This window comes from Chenopodium quinoa, unplaced genomic scaffold, assembly GCF_001683475.1.
Source record: "Chenopodium quinoa cultivar QQ74 unplaced genomic scaffold, ASM168347v1, whole genome shotgun sequence".
Lineage (NCBI taxonomy): Eukaryota > Viridiplantae > Streptophyta > Magnoliopsida > Caryophyllales > Amaranthaceae > Chenopodium > Chenopodium quinoa.
Genome location: NW_018743021.1, coordinates 3,196,920 through 3,209,202, shown reverse-complemented (window position 1 = coordinate 3,209,202; position 12,283 = coordinate 3,196,920). Strand labels below are relative to the sequence as shown.

The 12,283-nt window shown below is 33.4% G+C and overlaps 1 protein-coding gene across 1 annotated transcript; it reads right to left on the bottom strand.

Moving 5' to 3' along the window:
- Positions 1-3,708: 3,708 nt before the first annotated feature.
- On the bottom strand, positions 3,709-11,151 carry LOC110730329 (ubiquitin carboxyl-terminal hydrolase 3-like). The gene is made up of 9 exons (XM_021910128.1): positions 10,947-11,151; positions 10,428-10,559; positions 10,261-10,299; positions 9,412-9,517; positions 5,511-5,569; positions 5,348-5,422; positions 4,879-4,927; positions 4,619-4,695; positions 3,709-4,118 (listed from the first exon to the last, which is right to left on the bottom strand). The coding sequence occupies exons 1-9, from the start codon at positions 11,010-11,012 to the stop codon at positions 4,029-4,031; spliced, it is 693 nt and encodes a 230-aa protein (XP_021765820.1). The 5' UTR covers positions 11,013-11,151; the 3' UTR covers positions 3,709-4,028.
- Positions 11,152-12,283: the final 1,132 nt, after the last annotated feature.

Genomic DNA, 12,283 nt, shown 5'->3' with positions numbered 1-12,283 from the left:
AATTAAATACGCAATTTTATTTATAATAAGTACTCCGTAGTAAAATAATACTCGTAAACCTCTCTCACTATGCCGCATCACCCATTCAACTATTCATTTTGCCACAGCTCTTCTTTTCATTTGTGTTTTCATTGCATGTCATTCACTTGTAATAAAATAAAAAAAGTTTTCCATAAGATTCGAACATGCCGCAACCTCTAATTTTAGAACTAAGTGTTTTACCACCAAGTTATGTGATTTTCTATGCAATATTTATTTTGAATAAAAAATATCACGAATTACTCCTATATATTTTTTTTATGTAAAAACGAAGAAACTAATTCTAAACAAATTTAACTAATTATAAAAAAAATTGAATTACAATTACAATGTATATTACTCCGTAATGATCAGTATTAAGTTATAATCCGGGGCATTGTCCGGACCCAAAACCTAGTTTTCAATCAAATGAAGATAATATACCAAACATTGATTATCTTATCGATTTAACATAATGAAATTATAGTCAATAGTTCAATACTACCTTCGGTCCAAATTACTCGCAACTTTGGGGTATTATTTATGAGATACAGAGTATAAAATATTCCAAAGTTACGAGTAATTTGGACCGGAGGTAGTATTATACTATATGAGTAAAATTTTAGTTTCCAGTATACCATGAATGCCATGTGACAACGATAACATAAAATTTGCATTCATTATTTTATTCTTACAAATAACAATTTATTTAAAATTAGCAAAAGGTAATTGCGTCCTCTGACGTTTGATAAAAGAACTAAAAGTAAAAATATTAGAATAAAACTAACATTATTAATTACAGCAAACGATGCGTGATTTTGTCATACAATCCTAACTTAATACTATTTTAAGCAATATATTAAAATATTAATTACGCTCCGGGACGCTCATTAGCAAGATCCTTTAAAATATAATATTCGTATTAAACCATTAAAAATTACACAATGAGGCCAGATTAATGATCAACAAGATTCAGAAACCACGTGCGGGTATACTATTAAACGGGTCAAATATTATCCAAAAACTAAGTCAATGAATGCATGGGCTATTGTCTTCAGACTTTCAAATGCAAAGACTTGACCCATTTATAAACTTTACCTTAATTGTATCTGAAACAAACTTTGACAATTCTAAAGCTAACTACAATTATGTAACCTAGCTCACGTATTTCGTCATTACTCAAATTGGACAATCATATTAATTACTACTAATCTTACTTATATTTAATTCACTACCCTTTTCAGCTGTTACACCAACTGCCTTCCTCTTATTCAACTTCAATTTATTTTCGTTTCTTTTACGTGAACGATTCTTCTACTAGAATATTTAAATGTACATTATTCTTTATATTTAAATACTAATATTAAAGAGAATTTGTCGGTAATAAGGTTTTGCTTTATATAGACTTTATTTGTTTTGACGGAAAATATTTTTTGAAAATGAGTTTCTTATAACCCGATGGAGAACATAATTTCTTTTTGTAATTTTCTTTCCGCCTTAGTTTACCTTTTTATCCAGGAATTAAGGATGGGATATCCATTATTGTACTTTTCTTGTAACCAAACGTCCAAATACAAGTTACAAAGTATTTATTTTACTATTGTGTTTTCCCTAAATATGTACCTTGAAAGTATACTTTCAGAAATATTATATTCGTTGAACCAAACAGATTGTAAATTAGTTGATTTTTCGCTATTCATGCCCTAATTATTCTTCCGTTATGTTTGTATTTCAACCTTTTTAAATATGAATGTATCTTGGAAAAACAATCAAGCATAATAATGTTCTTTTATGTTGCACTTGAATCATTTGATTTGGCTCTATTACAAAATAGTACGTACGAGTACTATTTACTTCTATTATTAGTATATATTGAATATATTCATAACTGTTCAACCTTCAACTTGTGTATGCATTTCAATTATTGGGTTCAATTCGGATAATTAAGCTTCACCAGGCCAGTTGGATATGACTACGTTGATTATGTCCTAGATAAGTATCTACACTTTGATTTTGACATATCGTGGATTCCATATAAATTACTCCCTCCATTTTTAAATACTTGCTCCACTTTCCTTTTTCGGCCGTTTTTAAATACTTGCTCCATTTCTTTTTTGGGAAAACTTTTACAATATTTAATTTATTTGTCATACTTGGTGGACCCTATATAATACTATCTCTCCTCTTATTCTTCCACTACTTTTGTTTTTTACAATTTTTTATTTTCTAACTACCTCACTACCTCCATATTTTATTACTTTATCTAATTTCTCCTAAAACTCTGCGCATGGAGAAATGGAGCAAATATTTAAAAACGGAAGGAGTATTAATATTGAATTAATTTAGTAAACAATACACGCGAGTGTTTCACTTTTAGAAACATAGTTTTTATCATTTTATAAGATTAAAGGATTATTCCATACAACCATACGGTTGTATGGTGAAATTTCTAAAGGCTTGTGAAGTAACTCTCAATGTATACGGCATAGACCCACATGAGAATGAGTTTTAGTCCTTGCTGTGAAGTCAGTAAATAAAACACCCCGAGTCTCTAAACGCCAAAACCTAACAACTCAATTAGAAACGAAAAAGAAAGGTAGAGTAGAAACCCAAGCTTATGGGTGGGCCAAACATGTTGGAGCTAGGCCCACATGGTCTTGTATGTAGTTGGGCAGGGCTTGAGCTGGTCTAAAATTGACATTTTCTGAAGGGCTGAGGGCGTCAAACTTGATTAAATCTCTGATAAGCTTGGGCTAGCCCATGGCCCACCTTTGATTTCAGGTCAATGCTCATTAATCTGCAAGTCAACTATAATTGAATTATTCTGAATACTTTCATTTACGAGATCATTAAGTACTAGAGGTGTCAAATCAGGTAATTAAATTAGGGGTGAGCATGGGACGGGTACCCGTACTGTTAGTACTAACGGTTCAGGTACCCGATAACCAATATTACTAAAAGTGATATTCATAACCCGAGCCGATAAGTTCGGGTATCCGACTTCGGGTATCCGTATTTTCGGAACGGTTATCGGGTACCCAATAAAGTATCCAATAGTGATAATTAAACTTAAAAAATTAGTTATTATGATATTTTTTAACACTAATTAACAACAATACCACATGATCTTGACCAAATTATTAATAACATTACTAATTATTGATATTTATAGTGATAATGAAGTAATGTAAGAGTTTAAATATTGAAAAGATAGATTTAAGTAGGAAAAAAAACAAAATAATTGCTTATCGGAACGGAACGGGTAGCCGTTAATTTTAAAATGATACCCAAAAACCATACCCGATAACAAATTATCGGAACGAGTACCCAAACCGTTATGGTTATCGGATCGGGTACCCTAATTTTCGGAACGGTAACGGAACGGGTTTTTCGGTTAGTTTTGCTCATCCCTAATTCAAATCGGGTTCGGTGAAGTCAGGTATAAAGTTGGGTCAGACCAAATTATTGTGTCCATACGTCAAAATAATTTATCAGGTTAAATTAGATCGAGTTGAGTGGGCTAGTTTGTGACTCCTCTACATACTATTATAGCAAAAAAATGTTTAGATTATGTGTCGGTAATACGAGTATAGATTAAAAAAAAAAATTGTGGAAATTGTGTTATTGTAAAATTTCGTTTCTGTCAAGTGTTACTCAGAAACAAAATGTACATAGCTACATGCCCACATGTTAAAAGTAGATAAAAATATAAATGCTTCTTTTCAGCCTGCCGACACTATATTAGCATCAACACTCAACAGTAAAAATCTTCAAATTCCTAAAATACTGGACAAGGTTGCACTAAAAGGGCTAGGAGCCTTGAACTCATCTGTAAAAGTGATCGGACAAGATTTCACAGAAAATGCAACACTAATTGAGCAACTCAATCGCTTGTGACAGCGACATTGGTTTGGGTAAAGTGCGATACAGAACTAGAATATAACGCATGAGAATTCTCTAGTAAAAACTCAAACTTGAACGAAGTATAAACAAACTCAATTTGGAAGTAGTTACACAGTCTTCCTTGATACAGCGATGACATTGAAGTTCATAGAGCCGGGATTTTTCTCAATCATTCCCTTTATGACCTTTGCTGCATCCTGAAGTAATTACAAAATAAATTCAGTAAAAGCCAATAGTGAAGAGATGGCAACATTGCAAATGCTGAACATCAAGGCCAAAGTTACATGTCAAACAGCGAAAGACAAATCTATTGCAGCTACAAATCAGGTCACTTCTAGAGATGACTACGTAACACCAATATAATCATGCATACTTCACTAACAAATATTTGGAGCATGAAAGTCCAACTTATCTGGAAAACAGTAAATAGGGCAAGGCAAGGCAAGGACTTGTAGAATAAAGCATGCAAGATGATTCCAGGATGCACCAATGTAGTGGATACCCAAACATATTGTCTGTACTCAAATGAGAGAGATAGATATTCTTCTCTCCACAACACTTTTCGCTCTCAATAGTGTCACTAAAGAGGGAAATGTCCATAAAATCTACATTTCTAACCCTTCTAGGAGACCTGGGACATCTATTTACAATTGAGAACAAAACAGACTAGTGCTTCACAAATTTAATAAATATTTACCTGAAGTAAAGTGTTTGGCGAGGATGGTCCATGTGATATTGGTCTTTCCCTCCTTCCATCAAGTTCATAAAGTTCACCTGAAATCATTGTTACATTAGCAGAAGAGACAGTAGGAGGGGAATAAATAAGCTCCATATATCATCACAAGTCCTGTGAGTGTACAACAGGCTGATTATGGGTGTATATGCGCTCGTGCGTGAGAGAGAGAGAGAGAGAGAGAGAGAGAGAGAGAGAGAGAGAGAGAGAGAGAGAGAGAGTACCATCAACACATGAGAAGCAGATAAAATGAGTGTCAACATCATCTGAAGCCTGAGGGAAAAAAAATGTGTCAGACTAATAGTACAAATAATAACTACTTGTATTTTATGGCTAGGTCTGTGGTAAACCAGACCCTTTCGTACAGCATTAGAGGTGATTTTCATGAAGTTGTGCATAATTCGGCAAAAACATTCCTCGTGGAAGGCCCAAGTAAATGAATCTACAATGTTTTCAGATTTTTTTTTCCCATTATGTTTATTTGTTATACTCCGTAGGAGCTGATGCCTTTAATTAGTGCCTTTGACCTGACGGGCAAATGGAGTCTTTTATTATTTATGCTACATGGAAGAAAGTGAGTCAATATTATTGCAAGGCCACAGCCAGTGAGCAAGTGAATGAGCTCACAACTCACCAAGTAAAAAGAAAATTTAAAATCACAAAGCATATATAAATTACTCAAAAAATATTCACCTCAGTGTCACCAGCACTAGCTGCTACACAATGAGCAACTTCCATTTCAGTATCTTTCTCAAGAAACACAGCACGCTGAAACAGTAAAATTAAAAAAAGTAAAAAATGTTAAGAAATTAGAAAACAAAAATTAGCATAATTTAGAGGAAGATCAAGATATAACCTCTGCTGGATCCATGTTTGCTGTGGATTTGTAGAACCTATCCAAGAAGGAATCCTCCTCTGAACAAAGAATTAAAAAGTGCACAAAAATCAGAATCAAGCTTATAACACAGTTCGAAGTCATCATATGCAACCAGACAATGACCTCTTGACCCACAAACATCTGTCATTATAACAAAATAAATTGGACAAAACCATTAACAGATATTCGACACCAACGAGAAGCAACTAGCAGGTCGATACGAAGCAAGCAGGTCCATTGATAAACACATTCACAAGAATCACAGCAAGAAAAGGAAATCATTCATGAGTGATCTCCCTGGACTGGGAATGCAGAAGGACAATGACAAAAAGCACATACAAGAGCCAGATGAAATTGTTAACTGGTCATCAACTTAAAGTATATAAGGTTATCAGAATTAGGGCTAAGCAAAATGATCTGAAAAGCTGAATTTTAATCTGAAAAACGCAAAGTAATTGAACTGATAACTTCAACATATTCCATCTGAAATCCGGGGTAACAGTTTTAAGAATGGAGTCGATGGACAACCAATCACAACATAATGTATCTAATAACAATGTAATATACCCTGAGCATCAACCAAAGGGTACTCGTGTGGTAGTCCATGCTTTATAGTTCATAATAGGTAACTTCTTCCTGCTTTCTTTTTAAAAAATGCTGTCACAATTTCCTTTTTTTCTTTTACTTATTTATTTATTTATTTTTATTTATAGAACCAACAAACTCTAAAAGTAAAACATGATTCTCACTTCATAATCATAACCCATTGCCAACACATTCATGCCCACTACTCTCTTCTCCCTCTACTGTCTTCGTGGCTTTGGGTATCCATTGGTAAGGAGCCAGGACAAACAGGCACCAAAGACCCAGCAGACAACAAACCACCCTTTGGCTAACTCTACCATAATTTACAATTTTACCTATACATGTGAATACTCAAACAGGTCTCTTTTAAATTCACTTTTCTAAATCTTCAGGAATAGAGAAACTTTTATACTAGCATAACACCTGAAATTACATGCTAATGCCTAATTAAATGAGATGAAATGAAAAATTTGAAGATCTCAATTAATATGGTGCAACATGGATGCAGGATTACGCTTAAATTACAAGCTAGATGTGATAGACCACCCTATGACCCGACCCCTACAAGTGTATACTCGGAGGGTCAAAGGTAACAAGGCAAAGGTCAACAGTCAAGAAGTCAGCAACCAAGAAATCAGCAATAAAGAGGAAGTTAGCAACAAACAACATGAAGACAAAACTCATTAAGAAGCAGTTAAAGGAAAAACAAGCAACAAGCTTCTATTAAGTCTAAGAATGGTCTTGAATTTAGTTAATTATCACATGTATGAACTTAGGATTACTTCTATAGGTATGGAAGTTAACTTAGGAGTATGTATCCAGAAATTGAGTGACTTGTATGGAGAGTGGTACTGTGGTAGCCTCAAGCTGCTTGGTGAGATTAATAGCGTCAAGATGCTTGGTGAGATTAATAGCCTCAAGTTATTGCTATCTTAGTTCACTAATCAATTGACATTCAAACTTCCTTCTAGTAAGCTGAATTCTCTACTTATAATTGCATTCATATATAGTAGTTCATTACACTAGAAAAACAATTTGGACAGGATCCCAGACTTTCAGGCAAGTGGCCTTCAGAAACCAGATCTCATCTGAAATCAATTTCAAATTGGATACTCAACCTAAGCACAATCAGCAGCTCAGTCACAGGTGTTACATTGACGCCAGGAAAATACTACCAAAAAGAACTCAGGTAAATTGTCATCCTGACATTGAACCACAAGTTAAGAAGGAATATAAGATAAAGAGATGCTAAAGTAAAATAATAAGTGTTTATTACCCAAGTTGGGGTTTATGCAGTTAGGGGCATGGCTAAGAAGAGCCTAACCAAAGTTACCTTCCCTTTTTAAATACATCGTCTGAGAAACTCTGAAGTTACATAACTAATAGGGCGTAACTTGAAGGAGTATCAGGATGGTCAACAACAATATAGCATTTAAGGGCAATGGATTTGGAGTAAACCTTGGATGAGCAGCTATCCAGAAAATCTTGAACAGAGTTATAGATTCAGTCTCGATAAAAAAGCACTACCTCCAAGCAAGAAAGATTGATGGGGGTATGATTGATCCATTTATACATATTCCATAACATGATACAACTTATACAAAAATTGTCACAGTTAAAGTAGCACTCTTAGCAACAACATCCTTTATAAATAGTTTTAAACTCCCACTCAATTCTGAAAATCTTGTGTAAGACAGATTGTTTCTTAGACAATTCACTTGACAATTACAATATTGGGTCTATGTGCCTATATGCTTATTAACCTTTTGCTCCCTCTATGATTTCCAAAGTTTCTTTTAGATATGCTTCTGAGTGTTCTGACATCTTGCTAAGATTAAGAAGAATTGGCAGCATTGACTTATTATCTTCTGCTGTCTGTGGAGGTCACTAAATAGTGCAAAGTTAGGAAGCCCTCAAACTCTGTCTTATAGAATGAAATACCCTGAGAGACTAAAAGCACTTCCGTAAAGCAAACAGGCTTTCACAAAAGAGTTGAGAACCCTGCAGCAAATCTTAAATTTCCAAATTGCAAGGACAACACATCTTATCAAGATTACTTAACATGGGGCACCAACCAGTAAATGGTCCAATAACGATCTTCAAGATAGCCAAATAAATTAGATCCAATTTTCAAGTAGGTCTTGCTAAAAAAATTCCTATTTGGACCTGGTATAATTAACACTATCGCCCATATAAAACCCAACAATTTTTTGACAGAAAAGAAAAGGTAGAACAAGAAAGATGAACCTAGGGCAGAAAAAGTATATGACAACACTTATAAAAAAACACAATTCAGGGTGAAAATGGAATAGAGAAAGCAAGATAGCTTCTGTTTGTGATTACTAGCATAATTTCTCTTTATGCAAGATAGTAGCAGGCCAAAATCCATCAAGTCAATGACTGCATTTCTGAAATTCCATTTAGATTATGGTGAAAGTTAGCCTTTACCACACCTCTCTTCCCCTCTTACATTTAGTATTAGTAGATAACCAAACATATTGTGGCTATATATGGCCTACAGATGCCATATGAAAAGAGCCAGCAGAAACATAAACAAGCTGATTTTTCTTGACTCTACATGTTGATGAGTCAAAGAAAAAACATAAATGAATAAGGTTCAGTCCTTAATTGGACAGGTCAAGACCCAGTTCGATCAAATAGCTGCTGCTGTTAAATAAAAATTGTGATCATAGGACCCAGTTCCAGGACATTATGCTCACAAGTGAGTTTTTCATGTACCAGAAATTATATCCTTATTTGCATATCCGAGTTAAAGATCAACCAAAAACATCTATTATCCCCTTTCAAACTTTCCATATGATAATTCTAAGCAATGCTGCTTGAGTTTCAAAAGTAGCAATCACTAATACATAACCTTTCACATACAATTGTCAAAGCATGCATGGACACATGCATCACAAAGGCTGCTAGAATGCTAGATTATGGTCTACAGACTCTACGCAAATAAATATCACATTTTTCAGCAAGATTCTTTACCATAACATTAGCACAACGTATATGAAAACTAACAGACATAGTTTACATCACCTCTTCAGAAAGCATTACTCTAACAATAACTATGTTTTCTCCAAGTGTATGTTCTTATGTAAATAGATACTATAATTTAGCATTGTCTAACAAAGCCAATATAGAGTACACTACATGTACTATTGTGGTAGTAAAGTAATTAAATTCCAAGAAAACAAATAGAAGATTATGTTCTTGTACTAAACAATTTTTATGGGCCAAATTTACTGCAAGAAACTGGACTAAAATTTTAAGAAAAGAGACTCACGAAGCTTGATTTCCGATGTAACATTCCCAAGAGCATGTAGAAGCCCAACAGTCCCACAAGCGTTTCCCACAGTTTGCTTCATGAAATACACTTTTTTGTTGTAGTCCTGATGCACAAATAAATCACATCTCTAAGTGAGGACAGAAAAATACAAGAGCTTCAAGCCACTACTTCTAACTTTAAAGAATTCACAAACTATCAACAACTAATATTGTCTTATTCTTATTTGTGTTATGAAAATTCAATTATATGCTGCAATAATTCAAAAGGTTGGGAATTGTAACCAAATGTTGTATTGATGTAAACAAATAGTCTAGCCAGCAATTTCAAGATAATAATCACACCTGTAGATGTAATTGCTTGGAAAATGAAGAGCAAGGATTACCACAATATATACATACATAGTATCTAATTCTCCGCATTTTACAAGCACAATATGGATTCAAAGTCACACATTGCGGTCACAAAACTAGAAACAACATCCGAAAGTTAAAGCAAAGACTTTCAAGTTTCAACTTATGTTATAGTCCCTAACATTCCATTCCGTGAAGCCCAAAGCAGCATTCCATTGCAATCAGGTAATAGACTGAGACATCCAATATACTCTCCCTATATATTCATGTTATCTACTATTCTACTTCCAAGAGTCTCAGATTTTAAACAAATCATTTTGTTTAAATAGGAGTAGAAAAATCAAAACCATATTCTGAACCACTTTAAGTGCAAATTAATAGTAGAAGTAAGTCTACTAACAACTACCAAGAGGAAATTAGATCATAAAATAACATTCATTCACATAATATCAATCTTGAAACTTTTCATTCTTCCCAAAAAATTGGTACAACTCACCTTTTCAACACTATCCTCCTTCACTCTCTCTGCCTCGCTCTGCAGCAAGCAAAGGCTTGAGTGATTAGTAGCATGAAACCATTGCTTTCAAATAAAATTCAAGGCATAAATCATGGAAATGAAAACAATGCATAAATTAAAGTTCAAAGTACAAAAATGGCATAAACCTGAGAAGTAAGAGGATACAGAAAAAGCACAGCTAAAACCGGCTGCGGAACCATTGCAAGCATTTCTTCATCCAACCCATAAACATCATTACATTCAGCTTCTTCTTCAGGTAATCCCAGACCCAATAGAAACTGCATTCATAACAACAGCAGCAAAACACAAAAAAAAGAAACCCTCATGAAATCAATTAATTGTTTCTTTTTTTACATAATAATTTATAATCCCATATAAATTTCTCAAATAACAGCCAAAAATTAAGCCAACCAAGAATCAAAAGCATGAAATGAAAGGACAAAATACAAGTAATCACCTCGAAATGAAAGTATTAAAATTAAAAAAAAAAAATCAAAAAATAAAGCAAACCCAGATGAGAAAACAACAATAATCAACAAAATTCAACGTCAGATAAACAATAATATAATCGAATTTAGAGTTGCATGTGAAATTTCAATTTAAAAAAATGGCGAAAAAGGGAAGAGCATAATAATCAAATAATAGTGAGATGGAAAAAGAGAAACCTGATTCATGACATCGGGATTAGCTTCAAGAGGAAGCCATCTTTTCTTAGCACGAGTTTCAGCCATTTTTCTGAAACCTGAATCAAACGCAAATGTTCACAAAGCAAATATAGCGATTGTTTTGTTCGATGAAATCTGAATGAAGCTCTTGAGTCTGATGCTGAAACTTCGCTATTTATTCTTTTCTTTTGGGCCTTTTTTTGTTTTTCTCTATTTCGGCCTATCTTTAGCTATTACTCCCGTTAAATGTTATACTCTTATGCAACTTTGGAATATTTTATATCTCACAAACCATGCTTAAAGTTACACATAATATTTAACGGAGATAGTATTTTCTACTCCCTTTTTTTTTTAATTGGTAATATTTCTACAATGTACGTCATTCACAAGATGGTGAATCTTGTTGAATTCGTGTTACCTTACATACTAAACGGTTGAAGTAATGCATTAACAAACGTAAAAAAGATAAATATACTACGTATTAAAAAAAAAAGTGCTTTGTACTCACATTGATCTAGAGTCACAACTTGAGTCCATAATTACAAATATATAATCATAAAAGATACAAAATATGCAAGTATGTTAAGATTTGATTCGTAGGTAGGTCTTTCAATTTGTGTACTAGTTTATTTCCGAGTCTATTATCAATTTCAACCATACTTGAGTCAATTTTGCTTAAAGTTAATTCCGAGTAACTCATTTTAGGTTAAATTCCGAGTAATGAAAAATAACGTCAATTTTGCCACATATAACGACGTAATAGATTTGTCATTCCAAACTCCTTAGATTCATGATAGTTATTTCCGTATAAATCAAATTAACCAAAAAATTCATGGAGTTTTTAAAGCATGTCAACTTTTAAAACTTATACTTCATATGAAACTCATAGTTCTTTTTGTAAAAAACTTTCCATCAGAGTATGATTGTATATTTTTGTATGAGAAATATAATGAAATAAGGATATCGTAAAACAAATTTGGTTACTAAAGCCAATTTCATGCTAGCTCATCATATATTGCAAAAAATAAGTGCTTTGTACTTACAACTTACAAGTACTGTTGGAAGAAGAGTACGAAGAATGCATATGTTTGAAGCTATGTATTATATCACCACCCAATTACCAATGCGAACTAACATGAAACACATAATGATTTAGTGGAATAGTGGTAATTCTAGTATGCAGAGTTCCTATATAAAGGCATAATGCATGATTACTGAAAAGTTTAGCATCATCTGTCTCTTTGTCGACGAATTTGTATGCATACTCTAACAGACAGCTGAAGGTTCACATCAGGGCAACCAAAATGCATACTCTACAACACAGTTGAAAGTTCATA

Bases quoted from the DNA above. Each gene is read 5' to 3' on its own strand.
- LOC110730329 (XM_021910128.1), bottom strand. From the start codon at position 11,012: ATGGCTGAAACTCGTGCTAAGAAAAGATGGCTTCCTCTTGAAGCTAAT. The intron at 10,300-10,427 runs GTTTATGCCATT...TGCTTGCTGCAG, and splicing joins TGTATCCTCTTACTTCTCAG to AGCGAGGCAGAGAGAGTGAA. The intron at 4,119-4,618 runs GTAAATATTTAT...TAATTACTTCAG, and splicing joins CGCCAAACACTTTACTTCAG to GATGCAGCAAAGGTCATAAA.